Source organism: Eubalaena glacialis, chromosome 4 (assembly GCF_028564815.1).
Source record: "Eubalaena glacialis isolate mEubGla1 chromosome 4, mEubGla1.1.hap2.+ XY, whole genome shotgun sequence".
In the NCBI taxonomy this organism is placed as follows: domain Eukaryota; kingdom Metazoa; phylum Chordata; class Mammalia; order Artiodactyla; family Balaenidae; genus Eubalaena; species Eubalaena glacialis.
This window is the reverse complement of record NC_083719.1, coordinates 181,498,221-181,521,078: the sequence shown is the minus strand read 5'-3', so window position 1 is coordinate 181,521,078 and position 22,858 is coordinate 181,498,221. Positions and strand designations below refer to the sequence as shown.

The window sequence follows — 22,858 nt, the reverse complement described above, 5'->3', positions numbered from 1 at the left end:
ACGTTCCCAGCTGAGGTTGAACAGGCCGTGCCCTGCGTTCTTGCTTCCGTCATACTGCAAACACGTGTCCTTTTTGTAGTGTATTTGGCGCCACATGTTTTGCCCTTTTTTTTGGTCGGGGGGAGCTTTTTGTTGGTGATTTGGCAAAGGGGCCCCCAAGCATAGCGCTGAAGTGCTGTCTAGTGGTCTTAAGCATAAGAAGGCTACAGTGGGCCTTACAGAGAAAGTCTGTGTTAGACCAGCTTCGTTCAGACACAAGTTCAATGTTAATGAATCAACAGTATATGTTAAATGATGCATTTTTCAATAGAAACACACATAAAACAAGGTTATAGGACGACTGGTTGGCAAAAGTGCAGCCAGAAGCTCCCATAGGAGCCGTGGTTCCGTAGTAGCTAATTCAGTCACTACCGCGAATAACAAGAATTGACTGTAACTTTTTATTCTGGAGTAGTTCAAGACTTACAAGAAGTTGTAAAAATAGACTTTCTGTGTACCCTCCACCAAGCATCCCCCACTGGTGACATCTCACATAACCATAGTCCAGTGGCAAAACCAAGACATTGATACAATGTTATCAACTCAGGGACAGACCCTATTTGGGTTTTGCTAGTTGTTACCTGCACTCTTGTGAGGGAAAGGGGAGTGTATGTATCTATGAAATGTTTTCCAGGTGTAGATGTGAGTAACCAATACCACAGTCAAGAAGCAGAACTATTCCATCACCCTAAATAAACAATGATTTCTTTTTTAAAAAACGGTGGTAAAATATACATAAACATAAAACTGACCAGTTTAACCAGAGTACAATCCAGTGGCATTAAGTACATTCACGGTGTTGGGCAACCACTACCACCATCCATCTTCAAAACTCTCTTCATTTTCCCCAATTGATACTCTGTCCGTGTTAAACAAAACTCCCCATTCCCCTTCCTCAGCCCCTGGGAACCCCCCATTCTAATTTTTCTCTGTATGAACCTGACTCCTGTTGGAACCTCCTAGAAGTGGAATCCGAGGGTATTTGTCGTTTTTGTGTCTGACTTATTTCACTGAGCACCGTGTCCTCACGTTTCGTCCACGTTGTAGCAAGTGTCAGAATTTCATTCCTTTTTATGGCTAAATAAAACCCCGTGAAACAGTGATTTCTTGGCACCTGTTTTGTGGGAGGCACTGTCCTCCATTCTACTGGGGAGACAGCCAGTGATCAGAATATGTAAATTATATCATACGTTTAGGAAGCCAGTTCATCATTCTTTTAGCTGGAATTCTACCCCTTGTACCCTTTTGAGTCCAGTGGTACCTGGGGCCCCTAATCATGACCCCCAAGACATGAAAACCTCAAAGTGTCTTCTTAATCATCCAAGGAAGATCGAATTCCATTTATCGTAGATTTAGCATTACTGATCATTTTCTAAAAATTCTCTGGAACCGGTGATTCTTAGAGGGTGTTTAGGGTGACTTTTCCTCCCGTGGGCTGTTTGATTAAAGCAGAATCCGTCCGACTTCAGGCAGGACCTCGGATCACAGGAGCAATCTGTCAGCCGCACCAGGATGCCGGGCAAAGTCTTCATTATAGCATTTGTCCCGTATTTGTACATCCAGATCATAATTGCCTGGGTGGAGTTCACTGGGCGTAGAAATGCCGGGAAGTGCCTGCCCTGGACCGTGGAGGCCTCGATTTATGATTTTCAGCATTACAAACGGGTGTTGGTATGTGAGCGACAGCCTTGTCAACTTTGTCTACTATGATAATAGCCATTGTTAGCTATTTATGATCACGACGTCAGGATGTTTGAGGTCACCGACCAAATGGCATCACGTAGTCTCCGTGCTGCTCAGAACCAGAGTCCCAACTACTTTCCTTGTGTGACACAGAGAAACTGGTGGGTGGGTGCATTGGGGACCCAGGAGCCGGGTCAGGAAGGCCACTGGACAGATTTCTTCTTTTTTTCTTTTTTCTTTCTTTCTTTTTTTTTTTTTTTTTGGCCATGCTGCTCGGCATGCGGGATCTTAGTTCCCTGACCAGGGATGGAACCCGTGTCCCCTGCATTGGGAGCACGGAGTCTTAACCACTGGACCACCAGGGAAGTCTCCAGATTTCTTTTCAAGGCTGCTGTTTGTCTTAGAGCAAATCTTTTAAATGTGGCTTTCACCCTGAGAATAAATAAATTAGCCAAGCGGCCCGTCGCAACTAGGCTTGACTTAAATGGTCGACTTGTCAAATAGGAGGAGGAAAAAAAAAAACAGCCTCATTAATGACAGCCTGGCTTTCCAAGAGCTGCATCTTTCCATTGATGGGGAAGGATCGTACAATACATCTGAACATTCCAACTCTTTTTTTTCTTTTCAATACATATTTTTTAATTAAAAAAGGTAAAAATTACATTCACATTCTTAAACACTTATTCTAATATCACATTATTTTTTTAAATAATTTGACTCTTTGTCTCTTACTTGTGTTCAACATCCTTTCTATTCAATATCCAATCTGAGGCTAGATTTCTGTTTTTGTTGTTGTTTGTTTTTGTTTTTGTTATGTGTGTGTATGTATGTGTTTGGGTGTATGTGTCCAAAATCCAGTAAAATCATGTACTTCAAGTATAATTATAATCAATACTTGTCTCTAGATTATGACCTTAATAGAACATACAAATTCTTGCTAGTACCGAGTATGAAAAAAATTGCAGGTTTGAATCAGGTAGTCCTGTGAGTGATGTCATGGGCTTTCATTTATCAAATATAAGTGGCACTGGACATTGTACACATCTTCTTAATTCTCACTGTCCTTATTTATCAAGGTGAAGATGAGATTACATACCTTGATACTTATTGAGAGGATCGAATGAATTAACATATAACATATGGGAAGAACATATTCAGGTATATGATCTATTGGAGGTAGTTGGCATCGACAGTAATATCCCAACTCTTAACGAGCAGATGAGGGCAGACAACCCTTCGGGACCCCTGTTGTGTGTTTGGTTGGTTTACGATCACCTTATAATATAGGATCAGGGCCTCTCATCAACCTTGGGAGTCAAATTCTATCAGAGCAATTGCGAACAGTGGCGCGTGCGGCAAAACACCAGAGACCCCATGGTCTCCGCGTCTCAGAATCATCCTGACAGCCGGTCTCAGATTAATTACAATCTGAGATGTCTGTGATGTCGGCACAAGCTCCCAATCCGTGATCTTAAGACTCTGCGGTGGATGTAAGCTGCTCTTTGCTTTTTACCCCCTACCAAGACAGAGGGGTATGGGGTGGAGGAGTAGTCGTGTTGTTCTTATTTTACCTGCGGAGAAAATACTGTGCGATTTCCACACTAAATGGTCACAGCGGGGACCAATTTCCTGCCCTCCATACCCGAGGCTTCAGCCAATACAGTAAGAGAAGCAGCTTTCCATTTCTAGAAGGATCACCCCCGGGGCTATAAAAACAGCACAGCCCGGCTGGGTCTCGGTGCCCCCAGCGTGACCATGGGGAATGCACACTCCAAGAGCAGCGACGGGGCCAGCTCGCTCCGCGGCCGCCCCGAGCTCTCGTTCTACAGCTCTTTTCCCAGGAAGTGGAGCGAGAACGTCTTTCTGGATAACGAGCTGCTGACCTCCAAGATTCTGTCCGTGCTGCGGCCCCAGTCGGAGCGGGGCCTCCGGACGGGCCACCTCCGCTACCCTGCCCACTTCCTCAGCACCAACTCTGTCTTTGCCTCCGTCGCAGCATCCCTGAAGGAGCACCCAAGGGCCACCCTCCTGTCCGATGGCAGCCCGGGCCTGGCCAGGAATGTCGGCATGACGGTCTCGCAGAAGGGGGGTCCACAGCCAGCACCCAGCCCGGCGGGAACGGGGACGAGACTTGGGTGAGTCGGGTACCCCCTCTGCCACAGGGGCTGACGAAGGGAGGGAGCAGGGGTGGCGTTCCTCAGGGACCCCGAGGACAGCCTCTCCGAAAGGAGACCCTCGGGGGGGGGGGTTGGGGAGAGCCCCACCAAGCGGCGAGATTGCTGTTAACACCTGCTTTGGAGATTCACTCCTTTTCCTTTTTCAAAAATGATGTGTTCTGGGGGTCCTCGGCCATTTGGATCCAGTTTGCTTCCTGCTCTTGAAGGACCCTTGGACAGGGCTCCTTTGTGTCCTCCAGACGAGGCTGGGAGTCCACTGAGGTTGCCGCGAAGTTTGTGTCCTGTTATTCATGCCTTAATCCGATTTTCCTAGGACTTTGAGGTGGTTCTTGTAATATTGCATTCAGCAGCATTCAGGTAGAAAACCTCATGTAAAAAAAAAAAAAAAAATGTCACTCATCCTTGGATGAGTCGGTGGGGAAAGGAGCTGATTTTCTTTTTCCTCGAGAAAGGATTCTCCCTCCAATCTCAAGTGGGAATGAGGCTGTGTCCGGCCTACTCTGGCCAGAAAGAATTCCAGGGGTTCCTGAGGGCTCCGGTGGCCAGGAAAGGAAGCATATAATGAATGCACCCTTAGAATGTACTTGAACATTAAATTAGTTAGTTTTGATGGCAGATATAGGGAACAAACTAGTGGTTGCCAGTGGGGAGAGGGAAGGGGAGAGGGGCAAGATAGGGGCAGGGGATTAAGAGGCACAGACTACTATGTATAAAATAGATAGGGCTTCCCTGGTGGCGCAGTGGTTAAGAATCTGCCTGCCAGTGCAGGGGACATGGGTTCAAGCCCTGGTCCGGGAAGATCCCTCATGCCGTGGAGCAACTGAGCCCGTGCGCCACAACTATTGAGCTTGCGTGCCACAACTACTGAAGCCCGCATGTCTAGACCCCGTGCTCCGCAACAGAGAAGCTACCGCAATGAGAAGCCCGAGCACTGCAACGAAGAGTAGCCCCCACTTGCTGCAAGTAGAGAAAGCCCACGTGCAGCAACAGACTCAACGCAGCCAAAAATAAATAAATTAAATAAATAAATTTATTAAAAAAAATAAAATAGATAAACTACACGGGTGTATTATACAACACAGGGAATATCGCCAATGTTTTTTAATAAGTATAAATGGAGTATAACCTTTAAAAATTGTGAATCACCATGTTATACACCTGTAACTAATACAATATTGTACATCAACTGTACTCCCCCCCAAAAAAAGGCAGTTTTGATGGAAGAAGACCTGATGTCACATTGACAGATAGTCTCCTAATTTTCAAAATGATCTGTGAGTTAAGGCTTATGTTGATAGGCAGAAAGTTCTCAAATAGTATCTAATCAGATAGAGTAACAACGTGATTTGCCTTTGTAGAATGTGTGTGTGTGTGTGTGTGTGTGTTTAATGCAATTTTTTTAAATGACTGGTTTTATGATTTCCATTTAGACCAGTCACAGGAGAGATGGATGAAACCGACACATTGTCTGTGAAGTTCAAGCAGGCAGCCGATGACTCTCTTTCACTTACATCTTTGAACGCTGACTCCATCTTTATAGAAGGTACCGTCACCTCGATTCTTTCTCGGGTGTCAGGTGGTCTCCATTCACTGGGAGGCGCCAGGACCCACATCCGGGCGTCCAGGGGGCACGGGCAGGGGCAGCCCCAAGCCTGCCACAGGCCCCGGGCCCCTGAGCAGCAGCCTCCTACTCTTCCCTCAGACCCCTACACTGCCTCGCTGAAGCGTGAGATCGAAGCAGATGCCCACGAGTTCGAGGCTGAGTCCTGGAGCCTCTCCGTGGACCCCGCATATGTGAAGAAACAGAAGAGGGAGGTGGTGAAAAGGCAGGATGTGCTTTATGGTAAGGAGGCCTGCCACGCCAGCCCTTCACTTCCTCCCCCTCCTCCTTCTTCTTTTTCCTTTTCTCCTTCTCCTCCCCTCCCCCTCCCTCTTCTCCTCCCCCTCTCCCTCCTCCTCCACCTCCTTCTTCTCCCCCTCCTCCACCTCTCCCTCTTCTTCTTCTTGATTTTTTTTTTAAATTTATTTATTTATTTATTTTTTTTTTTAATTTTTATGGCTGTGTTGGGTCTTCGTTCCTGTGCGAGGGCTTTCTCCAGTTGCAGCAAGCGGGGGCCACTCTTCATCGCGGTGCGCGGGCCTCTCACTATCGCGGCCTCTCTTGTTGCGGAGCACAGGCTCCAGACGCACAGGCTCAGTAGTTGTGGCTCACGGGCCCAGCTGCTCCGCGGCATGTGGGATCTTCCCAGACCAGGGCTCGAACCCGTGTCCCCTGCATTGGCAGGCAGATTCTCAACCACTGCGCCACCAGGGAAGCCCTTTTTTTAATTTATTAATTCCATCTGGGAGCCAGGGCTCCACTGCTGACCCTCCCTGAGACTGTGTGGCCCACTCCACCTACTCCCGCAGGGTAGCCCTGCCTTCCGGGCCAGGAAGGAGGTGGCCGGACGGGGCTTTGTGAGGACCAGTCCCCGAGGACAGGAATGGCTGAATGCCCAGTCCTGACTCGTCCTTACCTTGCTGGTGACCCCGAGAGAGAAGACCGCCTGGGCCCATCCCAGCCATCCCTGGTGACCACAGACAGGCCCAGGCGTGGTGGAGGTTTTGGAGGCAGGTCCCTCTCTGCATGTGACTGTAGCGCTGCTCTGGAGTGGGTGCCCCTTCCCACTGGCCGTTGGAGAACCTGGCCATGGGCAGCTGCTGTCCTTAGATGGGATGTTGCAGTCACCGTGGAAACCACATCTCCCAGACACCGCCCACCCCTGGGCTGGGTGCCCCCCGTGGGTCCCTCCAGGCCCCCAACACTGCTCAGTGGTGTCCACTCACCAGTGGACACTCACTTCCTTCCCCATTTTACACACTGAGCTCCCTGCCAGGGCCAGAGCAGGTTGGGGTGTGGGTGGGGAGGAGAGCCTGAGCCCGGCCAGGAGTCCTGCCTAGAGGGCGGGGGGGCGGTGCAGTCCGTCGCTTCCCTCTGGGCAGCCCTGTGTCACGCTGTCTCCACTGCTGGGCAAGCGCAGACTCCTTCCAGCCCCGTGGCTGGCGACCCTGGCCCCGGCCGGCGCCCCTGACTTCTGTTTCATCTCTAACAACTTCAAGGCCTTGACTTAAACGGCAGAGGAACTCCATCACAAAATCGAATCTTTCTTTGCCTTTAACGGTGAATTAAAATCCTCCCTGGAGCTCCACTTTTCCCATCAGTTATAGTCTGGGGCAGGTCTCTGACATGCAAGTTTCACATCCCTGGGAGGGGTGTTCGTCAGAACAGTCTTCTTGTTTCAAACAGCCTGGAAACGTCTTCGGTTGACATTAGGCAGGAACCCCTCCTGTGCGTTTGAGGTCCCAGCGCACATCCGGGTCCTCTCTTTCCTGATGTCCTTCCACCCCTCGCCACCCCCTTAAGCTGGGCCCCCCAGCACTGCTGGGCCGGGGAGGACAGGAAGCCTGGCCCCTGGGCTGTCAGACCACCAGGGCGAGGGCTTCGCGGAAACCTGAGAAGCCGGCCTGGCCCGTCACGGGACAAGGGAGGGCCGAGCCGGGGCGTTGGCCCCGCACCACTAAGTCCCGCGTCCCTGTCCCTGCAGAGCTGATGCAGACGGAGGCCCACCACGTGCGGACGCTCAAGATCATGCTGAAGGTCTACTCCAGGGCCCTGCGGGAGGAGCTGCAGTTCAGCCCCAAGGCCATCAGCCTCCTCTTCCCGGGCGCAGACGACCTGCTGGAGGTGCACGGCCACTTCCTGTCTCGGCTGAAGGAGCGCCGTCAGGAGTCCCTGGAGGAGGGCAGTGACCGCAACTACATTGTCCAGAAGATCGGGGACCTCCTGGTACAACAGGTGAGCGCGGCCAGGGCAGCTCAGGACCTGGACCAGCCCCTGCCCCGTCTCTTTCCTTCCAATGCAGAAAGAACATGCCCCCTATTTACTGAGAGCCCCAGCCCCCGAGGACTGCAGTCCCGGCCCCTTAACAGCCGCGCATCCTGCCACCAGCCTAGAAACACAGAGACCTAAATGGTGAATGCACTCGTCTAGACACTATCCAGTGGGTGTTCTGGGCTTTTGTTTGTTTGGTTGGCTGGCTTTTATTTTTTTTGGTCTTGACGGCTGTTTGGTCTTTGGACCAGAGCCATCCATGGTAGGGCCATTGACCCTGAGCTGACTTCTGAGTGGACTTCTGGGCCGAGACCGAGATTGACAGGGGACCCAGGACCCCTCGTCTGCCCTCGGAGTGCCCGGAGCATCCCAAGTCAGCTAACTAGGATGCATGAGAAGAAGATGCCGTTCGCTTTTGAATTTTTCTAACATTCTTCCACTTAAATTTATTTTTCCTTCTCGGATTTCGGGATGTTTTTTACAAGCACCTGTGACGTGTAGACGTCTTCTCCTTTTCCCTTTTGGTGCCTTGTGCTGAGACACCACGTCCTGAAGCATTTCTCTGTTTGGGTGCCAGCGAGCCAGACAAGAAAGTGAAATCCCAAGTCAAGGCAATCTGCGTTTTAGCAGAGTCAGGCAAATGAGGTGAAAACATTCCCTGGCAGTTTTTGTGTTTCCTTCTAGTAATGCCTCCACGGCCTCTCTTCAGTTTTCAGGTGAAAACGGGGAGAGAATGAAAGAAAAATACGGTGTCTTTTGTAGCGGCCACAATGAAGCCGTCAGTCACTACAAGTTGCTACTGCAGCAAAACAAGAAATTTCAAAACTTGATCAAGGTAAAAAAAAAAAAAAAAAAAGTATTTATTTATTTATTTATTTATTTATTTTTAATTAAATGCATATCCTCAGGACTTCCCCGGCAGTCCAGTGGTTAAGAATCCACGCTTCCAATGCAGGGGGCACGGATTTGATCCCTGGTCAGGGAACTGAGATCCCGCAAGCCACATGATGTGGCTGGGAAAAAAAAGTGACTTCAGGTGACCACTTCCTAGGCTCTTAGCCAGAAGCGTGCACCAGCAGCCTCCAGGGAGCCAGTTCAGAGAGCACCGGCCCAGCCGCGTCTGGAGGGTCCCGGCGGCCATCAGCAGGGTTAGGGTCAGTGCATGTGTCCCCCAACCCCCGGCTGGTTTCTTCCTAACGGGTTCTGTGGGGGCCCACATTTTATAGCAGGTGAGGCTGCCTCTGCCTTTGTGGCCTTTCTGAATGCAGCAGGCAGTCCCTGCTTTCAAGTACCTGCAAAGCGGCAAGGACAAGGTCCCCGTAAGCCGAAAAGGGACCGTGAACTGGATATCACTCGATAACCGACCATGAACTGACGTGGCGGGGGATTAGACACCCACGCAGCATGGCTTTGTTTTCTCCGTGTCCTAGAGAATCGGCAACTTCTCCATCGTGAGGCGGCTCGGCGTGCAGGAGTGTATCCTTCTGGTCACCCAGCGCATAACCAAGTACCCCGTGCTGGTGGAGCGTATTATTCAGAACACGGAAGGTACGGTAGCTCTCCTGTCTTGCGCTTAGGTGCTCGGTGGGGAGGAGGGTCTCTGTCTCCCCAGCCCCTATTCTAATAGTGGGTTAGATAATCCACTCTGCGGTCTGTTCCTGGTTCTCCGGATTCAGCTGGGCTCAGCAGTCATTGACTGAGCTGCCACCTTGCAGAATCCACTGTGCTGGGTGCTAGGGTTTCCAACCAGGGTGCCTGGTCTCGCCTGCCGTTACCCCCCCCAGCCCCGCACAGTCTGGGCTGGAGCAGCCCTCAGTCAGTATTGGAGAGTGTATGGAAAGACACAGGTAGTGCCCTTGCTAAGGTCACCCCTGGGTGACCCACACAGGCCCAGAGGTGACCTCCGTGTCACGTGCCTGGTGTCATGGAGGGCAGAGAGGAAGGGCATGTAGCCCAGCCGGGGGTTCCCGGAGGCCAGGGCAGTGCTGACCACACCTCCCTTATCTCCAGGGGATTTGGGTGGTGGGAGAATGCACAAAGTTCCCCTGCCGCGAAAGCAGAGCCCTTGGAGTGGGGGGAGCCAGCTCTTGGTAATGGCCGGAGGTGGAGGGAGTCTTTTATGGAGAGCTAGAGGGCAGGGGGGCGTCTGTTTACCGAGGAATGGCCGGCGGAGTTATGCAGGGGCTGTTTTTGCCGCTTGATTTGCACCTCAGCTTCTGCATTCGACAGAAGCTCTGTCTTGGTGAAAACCAAACGCTGGGCTGTCACGTTTACTTTGGAGAAGCGTTTACATCTCAGGAAATTCGAGTTGGAAGGTGATTCTCGAGGGTCCTCTGAGCAGTGGCCTCGGGACACACCTCCTCGGCCCCGTAGCCTGTCCGCCTCCATCGCGTTCGTGGACGCAGACCAAGGAAAGCGCTAACTCTGCTGTGTGTGGCAGCTGACTCCGAGGACCACAGAGACCTGACCCAGGCCCTGAACCTCATCAAAGGCGTCATCTCGCAAGTGGACGCCAGGGTCAGCGAGTGCGAGAGAGGCCAGCGCCTCAGGGAGATCGCGGGCAAGATGGACCTCAAGTCCTCCAGCAAGCTCAAGAACGGGCTGACCTTCCGCAAGGAGGACATGCTGCAGCGGCAGCTCCACCTGGAGGGCACGCTGTGCTGGAAGACCACGTCCGGGCGCCTAAAAGGTAAAGCCCCGCTCCAGTCACCTCTGCCGGACGCCATCCTGGGTTGGTGGGTGCCATCTTGGAGTGGTGGGTGCCATCCTGGGTTGGTGGCACCATCTCAGAGTGGTGGATGCCATCTTGGATCAGTGGCACCACCTTGGAGTGGTGGACGCCATCCTGGGTCGGTAGCACCACCTTGGAGTCTTGGGTACCCTCTTGGACGAGTGAGCACTATTTTGGATTGATGGGCACCAGCTGGCACAGAGCCACTGCAGCCTGGCTGCTTCGCGGCTGAAGGGAGGTTACCTGCTGAGTCAGGTCGAGCACAGAAGTAGAGCAGGAACGAGGTGGAGGTGGTCGTACCATCACCCTCTGTGTCCGGTGGTTGAGATGGTGTGGTGCACACAGGGAAGGCCGCCAGGTGAAGAGGGCACACTGGGTCATTGACTCCTGAACAGAAACCCGGGGTATCAGGACACCCCAGATTTAGCAGAGGCCCCAGGGTTCTAAACAACAGTCACGGGCCCCAGTGGGGGTAGAGGATGCCACCTGGGCCACGGACCTCCGTGGCCCCCAGCATCCCACCCGCTGTTTGGGGCGAGCTCCACGCCCTACTTTCAAGATCGGTGGTGTGGTTCCAGACCAGAGAGCGCCCGGGGCTCATCCCTGAGTTTCCTGTCCATTTCATGAGCCTCTAGAAGCATCCTAACCTGTCCACTGGCATCAGCCTCTTTAAAGATCTTTGGGGGGTGTCGCAGGTAGCCAGACGACAGGATGTGCTTGTTCTTAATTTGAGCAGGTGAGCAGCCAAAAGATACAGTTTACAGTTGAGCAGCCCCTGCATGCCAGGCACCGAGGTGGGTGGCAGAGGCCCCTGCCCACGTGGGGCTCCAGTCGGTGGGCAGAAGGAGAGAGGTAAACACAAAAACAGTGAAAAGCACAGTAAGTGCTTTAGAGGAACCCAGCAGGCTGCAGCGCGAGAGAGTTCCGTGAGGAGAGGGTGTCTGATCGGGATGGGGTGTCTGAACAAGCTTCCCGAGGAGGCGGTATTTTCGTTTCCCGCAGCGCGAGCGCTCCTGTTGGAAACACAGCTCGGGGTTTGCACCCACGTGCACCAGCTCTGCCGGGCGGGTCACCGCACCATGTCCCTACAGGGACAAGGCTCCGAGCCTGCCGCCACCAGGAAGCTCGGGCATGCGGGCACGAGAGTTTTGCTACGGCAGGAAGCAGGACGCGAGCGTCCAGGGGCTCGGCGTTAAAAGCTGAAACCAGGAGGGTGATGGGGTGGGGTCAGGTTGAAGGGCGCCCGCGGGCTGTGGCGCCGGCCTGGGATTCCACGTCTGCCCGGCGGGACCCTATAAGATGTTTCCTTCCGCGTTCTCCCCTTAGATGTCCTTGCTGTCCTGTTGACGGACGTGCTTCTGCTGCTACAAGAAAAGGATCAAAAATACGTCTTTGCTTCCGTGGTATGTGTCCCGTCCCTTCGCAGAAAGGGCTGCTCGAAAGCTGTGTGCACGGGCCGGGGAGGGGGGGACTGCCCCACTGCCAGGGCAGGGGGACAGCACAAGAGCAAGGAGGCTAGAAGAGCACATCCACATGTTACCCCGTCGTCCCAGGCCCTCCCCAGGGCCAGAAGGTGCCAGCAAGGCAGGGGTAGAATTTGCCAAGAATGGGCTCCCGTCCAGTGGCCTGAGGCGGCTTCAGGGTCGCGCCAACATCTTGCCCAGTTCCCCTCAGGCTCTGTGCTTCCGTGGCCTTTCCCCTCACAGGCGCCCGGGCTCTCACAGGCCCGGGCAACCTCGCCGGGAGAGCCTGTCCCTCCTTCCTGGGGAGCTAGCGCATCGCTGAGGATGCGCCCTCAGGCAGCCACTGCCCTGGGACCTATGACCACGTTGGCCTCACGGCATGCTGGTCCCAGAACAGCCGCATCACGGGAGCCAAGCTGGCCGGGAGCTCCGTGCGGACGGAGGGCTCGGAGTCAGGCTGGGATTCCGCCCATCCCACCCGGCCCATGTCCACCGGGGACTCGGCCTCCGCCCCTGCTCGCCTGGGTGACCCATGGGTACCTGCCGCGGAGTGGCTCAGCGAACCCGTTTGCCTCTGGGTTCACCTGCAGAGGAAGGTGGCCTTTGTCACTCAACTACAGAGTCTTGCCCCTTTCCCAGGGACTTAAACTAGCTTCTCAAGAAGTTTCCAGAAATAGGTCACGCTGTCTTGCCAAACGGTGGTCTCGCCCTGACGCCAGCCCACCTCGTGTGTGCTGTGTGTCCGCTCACGAGGGTGATGCGACATCTGTGATCTGCTGTGCTGTCTGCTCCCCACGGCCTCCCCTGCTCGCCCTCTGTGTGCGCGCGTGTGTGTGTGTGTGCGTCTGCGTCCTGATTGCCTCTCCTCAGAAAGACACCAGTCCTGTTGGGTCAAGGCCCACCCTCATGACCTCGCTTTAACTTAATCACCTCTTTAAAGACCCTGTCTCCAAATACCGTCACATTCTGAGGCTAGGACCTCGGCATCTGGATTTAGTGGGGAATGGGGGGAAATGCAGTATAGCCCATAACAGCCAGTTAAAATTGCACATTTTGCTGGTCGGTCAGAGCATTATCTCTTGTCGGACACACCACAGATTGGGAATACTGGTTGGCTCTGGGTGTTTGGGGCACAGGGTTGGGAGGAAGATTTATTTGTCATCACAGACTGCCTGCTCTTGTATCTTCTGAGTTTTATACAGTGTACGTGCGTGAGCAATTATAGAACATTTTTTAAGCACGTTGAAAAGGCACATGAGAAGGATGTGAGGATATCATCGCGATAGTGTCCGTTTCCCCCAGGTGGCAACATCTTTCTGCTTTGAATTGTTGGAGGATAAGCAGGGTGCACGCCTCCCCCGCTCCCCCCCAGTCCCCTTCCCCGCCGGCTCATGGCTCCACGGCTGTGGGGCTGCAGCAGGTACAGGGTGACCCTCCCCGCCCCGTCCCACCCGTGCAGGACTCCAAGCGCCCCATCATCTCGCTGCAAAAGCTCATCGTGAGGGAGGTGGCCAACGAGGAGAAAGCCATGTTTCTGATCAGCGCCTCCCTGCACGGGCCCGAGATGTACGAGATCTACACCAGCTCCAAGGAGGACAGGAACACCTGGATGGCTCACATCCGCAGGGCCGTGGAGAGGTGAGAGGGGCCGGGGTGGGCCTTCCCTCCACCGGCGGCTGTGCCCCTGGCTTTGGTGGCTGGCAAATCAGCAGAGACCTTGGGGCGCCTGCGATGGTGCCGGGGGTCGCAGGCGGGAGACCCCTTCGCTTTTCCCCTCCCTGTCATTCCACCTCGGTGCTCTGTCCGTCCCCTCATCTAAGGGCAGACAGAAGACGCCATTCAGCCCCTTCCGACAGCGGCTGAAAAGGCCCAGATGTCTGTGGCTGGAGGATGCGGGGCCCGCAGCTCTAACCTTCTGTATTGGTGGGCTGTCCACCTGACACGGGGGGCTGTCCTTCCTCCTCGGGCCAGGGGAGCCCTCAGGACCCCAGCCCTGTGGCTTTGAGTGACGCCTGGCTCCTGGTCCACCGACAGACGGTGGCCCGGCCCCCCTGCCCAGCCTGCTGCCCCCTCTCTTTATGCCCCGAAGCTTCTCAAAGCCGTAGTCTGCTTCGAGCCCCCTCAGTACTCAACTTCGGCCCTGCTGGCCTCGCAGCCTCCCGTAGCTGGGAGGTCCCCAGGGAATGAACTGCTCTGTCTCCTCCTCCCCCCTCCCCCCTGCAAGTTGTGCCAGACGTTTAAAACCTGTGGCCGGTTACGTCCCGACACCTTGCGACTGGAGGCTTGCCGACAGCTGTGTTTCTGTCCTGCACGGTTGACCGTTAACAAACTAAATCTCTCAGCACGTCAGAGATGCTCTTTGCAGCCGGACCTGCAGGCAGACCTCAGTGCTGTTTCAGAGGCAGCCAGTCCGTGGAGCGTGCTCGCCCATCTGTCCCCTCTCCCTGCAGCTGCCCGGACGAGGAGGAGGGCCCCTACAGCGAGGCCGAGGAGGAGAGGAAGGTGCTTGAGGCCCGCGCCGTGAGGCTGAGGGACTTCCAAGGTAAGGGCGGGATGGGGTCAGTGTCACCTCCACACCCACGACGTGGCCCTCGTCTGGTGACTTGGCCCCGAGAGCCCTCCTGGGCCCAGCAGTGGCCTTTCTGTTCTATCCCATTGGAACTGGCCGTGGAGCGAACCGCCGCCCAAGTGCCCAGGAGTTTGGCTGTGGGCTGTCCCATGTCCTGCGGTTCTGTGGGCCGTTTGCCCTGGGGTAGCGATCTTCCAGAGGGCGTGTGGGAAAGGGGGGTGGGGTGCCAGGGTTCCTCCCTTGGTCCTCGCTCAAGAAGGGCTCAATAATTCACATACCTTACCAGTCACCCATTTAAAGTGTGCCATGCAGTGGCTTTTAGTATATACCAAAAGGATGTGCAGCCATCACAGTCAATTTTAGGCTGTTTTCGTCACCCCAGAAAGAAGCCCCATCCCCATTAGCAGTCACTCCCGTTCTTTCCCCATCTCCAGCAGCTGGGAACTTCTGTCCTACTGTCTATCTGTCTATGAATTTACTTATTCCAGACACCTGGTATAAATGGGGATATTTGTCCCTTTGTGACTGGCTTATTTCACCAAGTGTGATGTTTTCAAGGTTCATCCCTGTGGCAGAATCTCCTTCCTTTTTAAGGCTGAATAATATTCCATTGTGTGGATGGACCACATCGTGCTTATTCTGCTCCCCGGTTTTAACAGATTCCTGTGAGATTTCAGCGAGGTCACTGCCAAGAATCCATCTCAGTACTTTGTGGTCTCAGTCAACTCCCCTCCTCTCTCTCACTCACTGTGATATTTATGTTTAACATAGGTAACATTTGAGCAGTAAGCACATAAAATCAGGCAGTATGTATTTTATCTCTTTTTGTGGGGAGAGGTGCAAGTTTGAGGGTATTAAGGAATAAAAATGTCCAAAAGAAATCAGGGAGAGAAATCCCACTGACCCCTGAAAGTATAATGTTAACATAGTATTCATTTCATCCTGTTTTAATTTTTTTTTTTTAACATCTTTATTGGAGTATAATTGCTTTACAATGTTGTGTTAGTTTCTGCTGTACCACAAGGTGAATCAGCTCTATGTATACATATATCCCCATATCCCCTCCCTCTCGCATCTCCCTCCCACCCTCCCTATCCCACCCCTCTAGGTGGTCACAAAGCACTGAGCTGATCTCCCTGTGCTGTGCACCTGCTTCCCACTAGCTATCCATTTTACATTTGGTAGTGTATATATGTCAGTGCCACTCTCTCACTTCATCCCAGCTTACCCTTCCCCCTCCCCGTGTCCTCAAGTCCATTCTCTACGTCTGCATCTTTATTCCTGTCCTGCCCCTAGGTTCTTCAGAACCTTTTTTTTTTTTTAGATTCCATATGTATGTGTTAGCATACGGTATTTGTTTTTCTCTTTCTGACTTACTTCACTCTGTACGACAGACTCTAGGTCCATCCACCTAACTACAAATAACTCAATTTCGTTTCTTTTTATGGCTGAGTAATATTCCATTGTACATATGTGCCAATCTTCTTTATCCATTCATCTGTCGATGGACACTTAGGTTGCTTCCATGTCCTGGCTATTGTAAATAGAGCTGCAATGAACATTGTGGTACATGACTCTTTTTGAATTATGGTTTTCTCAGGGTATATGCCCAGTAGTGGGATTGCAGGGTCGTATGGTAGTTCTATTTTTAGCTTTTTAAGGAACCTCCATACTGTTCTTCATAGTGGCTGTATCAATTTACATTCCCACCAGCAGTGCAAGAGGGTTCCCTTTTCTCCAAACCCTCTCCAGCATTTATTGTTTGTAGATTTTTTGATGATGGCCATTCTGACTGGTATGAGGTGATACCTCATTGTAGTTTCGATTTGCGTTTCTTTAATGATTAGTGATGTTGAACATCCTTTCATGTGTTTGTTGGCAATCTGTATATCTTCTTTGGAGAAATGTCTATTTAGGTCTTCTGCCCATTTTTGGATTGGGTTGTTTGGTTTTTTTTGATATTGAGCTGCGCAACCTGCTTGTATATTTTGGAGATTAATCCTTTGTCAGTTGCTTCGTTTGCAAATATTTTCTCCCATTCTGAGGGTTGTCTTTTCGTCTTGTTTATGGTTTCCTTTGCTGTGCAAAAGCTTTTAAGTTTCATTAGGTCCCATTTGTTTATTTTTGTTTTTGTTTCCATTACTCCAGGAGGTGGGTCAAAAAGGATCTTGCTGTGATTTATGTCATAGAGTGTTCTGCTTATGTTTTCCTCTAAGAGTTTTATAGTGTCTGGCCTTACATTTAGGTCTGTAATCCATTTTGTGTTTATTTTTGTGTATGGTGTTAGGAAGTGTTCTAATTTCATTCTTTTACATGCAGCTGTCCAGTTTTCCCAGCACCACTTATTGAAAGGGCTGTCTTTTCTCCACTGTATATTCTTGCCTCCTTTATCAAAGATAAGGTGACCATTTGTGTGTGGGTTTATCTCTGGGCTTTCTATCCTGTTCCATTGATCTATAGTTCTGTTTTTGTGCCAGTACCATACTGTATTGATTACTGTAGCTTTGTAGTATAGTCTGAAGTCAGGGAGCCTGATTCCTCTAGCTCCGTTTTTCTTTCTCAAGATTGCTTTGGCTCTTCGGGGTCTTTTGTGTTTCCATACAAATTGTGAAATTTTTTGTTCTAGTTCTGTAAAAAATGCCATTGGTAATTCGGTAGGGATTGCATTGAATCTGTAGATTGCTTTGGGTAGTATAGTCATTTTCACAATGTTGATTCTTCCAGTCCAAGAACATGGTGTTTCTCTCCATCTGTTTGTATCGTCTTTAATTTCTTTCATCAGTGTCTTACAGTTTTCTGTATACAGGTCTTTTGTCTCCTTAGGTAGGTTTATTCCTAGGTATTTTATTCTGTTTGCTGCAATGGTAAATGGGAGTGTTTCCTTAATTTCTCTTTTGGATTTTTCATCGTTAGTGTATAGGAATGCAAGAGATTTTTGTGCATTAATTTTGTATTCTGCTACTTCACCAAATTCATTGATTAGCTCTAGTAGTTTTCTGGTAGCATCTTTAGGATTCTCTATGTATAGTATCATGTCAGCGGCAAACAGTGACAGTTTTACTTCTTCTTTTCCAATTTGGATTCTTTTTATTTCTTTTTCTTTGATTGCTGTGGCTAAAACTTCCAAAACTACATTGAATAATAGTCATGAAAGTGGGCAACCTTGTCTTGTTCCTGATCTTAGAGGAAAGGGTTTCAGTTTTTCACCATTGAGGACAATGTTGGCTGTGGGTTTGTCATATATGGCCTTTATTATGTTGAGGTAGGTTCCCTCTGTGCCTACTTTATGGAGAGTTTTTATCATAAATGGGTACTGAATTTTGTCGAAAGCTTTTTCTGCATCTATTGAGATGATCATATGATTTTTATCCTTCAGTTTGTTAATATGGTGTATCACAATGATTGATTTGCATATATTGAAGAATCCTTGCATTCCTGGGATAAATCCCACTTGATCATGACTTAATGTGCTGTTGGATTCTGTTTGCTAGTACTTTGTTGAGGATTTTTGCGTCTATGTTCATCAGTGATATTGGCCTGTAGTTTTCTTTTTTTGTGACATCTTTGTCTGGTTTTGGTATCAGGGTGATGGTGGCCTCGTAGAATGAGTTTGGGAGTGTTCCTCCCTCTGCTATATTTTGGAAGAGTTTGAGAAGGATAGGTGTTAGCTCTTCTCTAAATGTTTGATAGAATTCGCCTGTGAAGCCATCTGGTCCTGGGCTTTTGTTTGTTGGAAGATTTTTAATCACAGTTTCAATTTCAGTGCTTGTGATTAGTCTGTTTATATTTTCTGTTTCTTCCTGGTTCAGTCTGGAAGGTTGTGCTTTTCTAAGAATTTGTCCATATCTTCCAGGTTGTGCATTTTATTTGCATATAGTTGCTTATAGTAATCTCTCATGATCCTTTGTATTTCTGCAGTGTCAGTTGTTACTTCTCCTTTTTCATTTCTAATTCTATTGATTTGAGTCTTCTTTTTTTTCTTGATGAATCTGGCTAATAGTTTGTCAATTTTGTTTATCTTCTCAATGAACCAGGTTTTAGTTTTATTGATCTTTGCTATTGTTTCCTTAATTTCTTTTTCATTTATTTCCTATCTGATCTTTATGATTTCTTTCCTTCTAACTTTGGGGGTTTTTTGTTCTGCTTTCTCTAATTGCTTTAGGTGTAAGGTTAGGTTGTTTATTTGAGATTTTTCTTGTTTCTTGAGGTAGGATTGTATTGCTATAAACTTCCCTCTTAGAACTGCTTTTGCTGTGTCCCAAAGGTTTTGGGTCATCGTGTTTTCATTGTCATTTGTTTCTAGGTATTTTTTGATTTCCTCTTTGATTTCTTCAGTGATCTCTTGGTTATTTAGTAGTGTATTGTTTACCCTCCATGTGTTTGTATTTTTTTAGAGTTTTTTTCCTGTAATTGATATCTAGTCTCATAGCGTTGTGGTTGGAAAAGATCCCTGATACAATTTCAATTTTCTTAAATTTACCAAGGCTTGATTTGTGACCCAAGATCTGATCTATCCTGGAGAATGTTCCATGAGCACTTGAGAAGAAAGTATATTCTGTTGTTTTTGGATGGAATGTCCTATAAATATCAATTAAGTCCATTTTGTCTAATGTATCATTATTAAAACATCTTGTGTTTCCTTATTTATTTTCATTTTGGATGATCTGTCCATTGGTGAAAGTGGGGTGTTAAAGTCCCCTAGTATGATTGTGTTACTGTCAGTTTCCCTTTTTATGGTTGTTAGTATTTGCCTTATGTATTGAGGTGCTCCTATGTTGGGTGCATAAATATTTACAATTGTTATATTTTCTTCTTGGATTGATCCCTTGATCATTATGTAGTGTCCTTCTTCGTCTCTTGTAATAGTCCTTATTTTAAAGTCTATTTTGTCTGACATGAGGATTGCTACTCCAGCTTTCTTTTGATTTCCATTTGCATGGAATATCTTTTTCCATCCCCTCACTTTCAGTCTGTATGTGTCCCTAGGTCTGAAGTGGGTCTCTTGTAGACAGCATATATACAGGTCTTGTTTTTGTATCCATTCAGCCAGTCTGTGTCTTTTGGTTGGCACATTTAATCCATTTACATTTAAGGTAATTATCGATATGTATGTTCCTATTACCATTTTCTTAATTGTTTTGGGTTTGTTTTTGTAGGTCTTTTCCTTCTCTTATGTTTCCTGCCTAGAGAAGTTCCTTTAGCATTTGTTGTAAAGCTGGTTTGGTGGTGCTGAATTCTCTTAACTTTTGCTTGTCTGTAAAGGTTTCAATTTCTCCGTCGAATCTGAATGAGATCCTTGTTGGGTAGAGTAATCTTGGTTGTAGGTTTTTCCCTTTTATCACTTTAAATATGTCCTGCCACTCCCTTCTGGCTTGCAGAGTTTCTGCTGAAAGATCAGCTGTTAACCTTATGGGGATTCCCTTGTACGTTATTTGTTGCTTTTCCCTTGCTGCTTTTAATATTTTTTCTTTGTATTTTATTTTTGATAGTTTGATTAATATGTGTCTTGGCATGTTTCTCCTTGGATTTATCCTGTATGGGACTCTCTGTGTTTCCTGGACTTGATTGACTATTTCCTTTCCCATGTTAGGGAACTTTTGAACTATAATCTCTTCAAATATTTTCTCAGTCCCTCTTTTTCTCTTCTTCTTCTGGGACCCCTATAATTCAAATGTTGTTGTGTTTAATGTTGTCCCAGAGGTCTCTGAGACTGTCCTCAATTCTTTTCATTCTTTTTTGTTTATTCTGCTCTGTGGTAGTTATTTCCACTATTTTATCTTCCAGGTCACTTATCCGTTCTTCTGCCTCAGTTATTCTGCTACTAAATCCTTCTAGAGTATTTTTAATTTCATTTATTGTGTTGTTCATCATTGTTTGTTTGCTCTTCAGTCCTTCTAGGTCCTTGTTAAACTTTTGTTGTATTTTCTCCATTCTGTTTCCAAGATTTTGGATCATTTCTACTATCATTACTCTGAATTCTTTTTCAGGTAGACTGCCTATTTCCTTTTCATTTGTTTGGGCTGGTGGGTTTTTACCTTGCTCCTTCCTCTGCTGTGTGTTTCTCTGTCTTCTCATTTTGCTTAACTTACTGTGTTTGGGGTCTCCTTTTCACAGGCTGCAGGTTCATAGTTCCCATTGTTTTTGGTGTCTGCCCCCAATGGGTGAGGTTGGTTCACTGGCTTGTGTAGGCTTCCTGGTGGAGGGGACTGGTGCCTACCTGTGTTCTGGTGGGTGGGGCTGGATCTTGTCTTTCTGGTGGGCAGGGCCGCATCTGGTGGTGTGTGTTGGGGTGTCTGTCAACTTAGTATGATTTTTGAACAGCCTCTCTGCTAATGGGTGGGGTTGTGTTCCTGTCTTGTTAGTTGTTTGGCATGGGGCATCCAGCACTAGAGCTTGCTGGCCATTGGGTGGAGCTGGGTCTTAGCGTTGAGACAGAAATCTCTGGGAGAGCTCTCGCCAATTGATATTACATGGAGCCAGGAGGTCTCTGGTGGTCCAATGTCCTGAACTCGGCTCTCCCACCTCGGAGGCTCAGGCCTGACACCAGGCTGGAGCACCAAGACCCTGTCAGCCACACGGCAAATAGTGGTAGAAGGCCAACATCTAGAAAGTAGGGGCCCATCCACTCAGCCTCAGGGCTGTTCCAACGTTCTCAGGGCTCCGCCAGTCCCTCGGGGCTGGTGCACCTCCTCCCCAGTGTGTCCTGGTCTAACTCTTATTTCTGCCGGAGGGTAATAAAATACATGCCCTGCACAGATGCATCTCCATGGATACCACAGAGTCATACAGGAACGTCTCCTCATCACCCATTCCTGACAAGAGTCTTAGTGAATTCGAAATAGATGTTTCCTTCACCAAGATCTTCTTTATTATCTTGGACCAAAAGCCAATCTCATCCTTCACACTGGACCATCAGGGACACTCCCATCAAAGTCAGGAGCGAGGCAGGGCCCCCCACCCCCCCACTCTCACCATTAGTATCTTCCTCCTGGACGTTTCAGCCAGGGTAATAAGGGAAGAAGCGGAAGTAAGAGATCACGATTGGTAGGGAGGTGGCAGAATTATTTTTTGCAGGTGACATGATTATCTGCCTAGGAAATCTTGTAGAATCAACTGGAAAACTATTTGAAATGTAAGAGAGCTCAGTAATTTAGCTGAACGGGATGTGTATATTTATACTAGCAATCACCAGTGAGAAAGTCTAATAAAATAAGTCGTAGTCATGGCAGCAAAAAAAAAACGTATAGGGACTTCCCTGGTGGTCCAGTGGTTAAGACTCCACGCTTCCATTGCAGGGGGTCCAGGTTCAACCCCTGGTCAGGGAACTAAGATCCCGCGTGCCTCGTGGTGCGGCCAAAAAAAAAAAAAGTATAAAACCCAGAGACTTGTAAGAAGATTAGAAAACTAAGTCTTATAAGGCTCTCAATTTGTCCCAAACTAATAAAAATCAGCCCGTTATGGTCCTCCCCCATGCCCCCACCGTGTTTGATTTTTATGATTTTTATAATTGAGGGAAACAAGCTGGAGACAGGGCCACACCCTTGCCTGCTTGTCGGGAATGTTGGACGAAGGGAGAGGTCCAGCTCCAGACAGGGCGTGGGTCAGCAGGGTTCCCAGAGGCCTGCCTGGCCCTGTGAGGCATCCTTACACCGGCTCCTGGGGGAAACCACCCCAGAGGAGGCCAACCGCCACGCCCATCGCCACTTTGCAGAGCGACTTAACATTAAAGACCAGCAGATCGCCCAGAGCCTCAGCGAGAAGCAGCACATCTACCTGGAGATGGCTGAGATGAGCGGCCTCGAGGACCTCGCCCCAGCTCGCCTCCTCTTCCGGGGAGGGGACGCCCCCGAGAACCTGCAGGGGGAGCTGATTCTCAAGTCGGCCATGAGTGAGAGTAAGTAGCCACCAGCCCTCGCTGAGCGCCGGCCCGCCCTCCCTGTGCTGCCTGGTGGGCTCCTGGGAGACCCCAGGCTGGGCACACAGCCCCGTGGGGCCCACAGGCTGCCCTGTCCGGGCACGATTCTGTCTGCCTCTGTTCTGCTTAGAGCTGGAAGGTCCTTGGACCCAGTCGGGTGCAGACCCCTCGCTGCAGATTTAAAGTACCATCTCCTATTCACTCAACAAACACTCCCGGGGCTGGACCCGGGGGTCTCAAATTGACTGAGACGGTTCCTCTTTTCTGATGAGTGGGTCACTGATGCTGTCCCCAGAAAAATACACACATACACATTTGGTGGGTCGTTTCAGGGCCTCCTGGCCGCACAGCCACGGGAGGGCGCTGGCCCGTAAGAGGCCTGCTTCCGGGAGCTGACAGGGTCCTTGCGG

The 22,858-nt window shown here is 49.8% G+C and overlaps 1 protein-coding gene across 2 annotated transcripts in view; it reads left to right on the top strand.

The window, feature by feature from the left end:
- The window catches only part of ARHGEF18 (Rho/Rac guanine nucleotide exchange factor 18), a 59,993-nt gene that overhangs the window by 30,399 nt on the left and 6,736 nt on the right, over positions 1–22,858 (top strand). Inside the window, exons 2-12 of one of the 2 annotated variants that reach the window (XM_061190610.1) lie at positions 3,719–3,857; positions 5,330–5,442; positions 5,602–5,742; positions 7,484–7,734; positions 8,480–8,605; positions 9,201–9,318; positions 10,211–10,459; positions 11,828–11,904; positions 13,424–13,602; positions 14,415–14,506; positions 22,245–22,427. In XM_061190610.1, the coding sequence (XP_061046593.1) occupies positions 3,790–3,857; positions 5,330–5,442; positions 5,602–5,742; positions 7,484–7,734; positions 8,480–8,605; positions 9,201–9,318; positions 10,211–10,459; positions 11,828–11,904; positions 13,424–13,602; positions 14,415–14,506; positions 22,245–22,427 (1,597 nt within the window). In that variant the 5' untranslated portion in view covers positions 3,719–3,789. Of the gene's footprint in view, positions 1–3,392; positions 3,858–5,329; positions 5,443–5,601; positions 5,743–7,483; positions 7,735–8,479; positions 8,606–9,200; positions 9,319–10,210; positions 10,460–11,827; positions 11,905–13,423; positions 13,603–14,414; positions 14,507–22,244; positions 22,428–22,858 lie in introns of those variants that run through there. The other variant, XM_061190609.1, reaches the window with a different exon arrangement.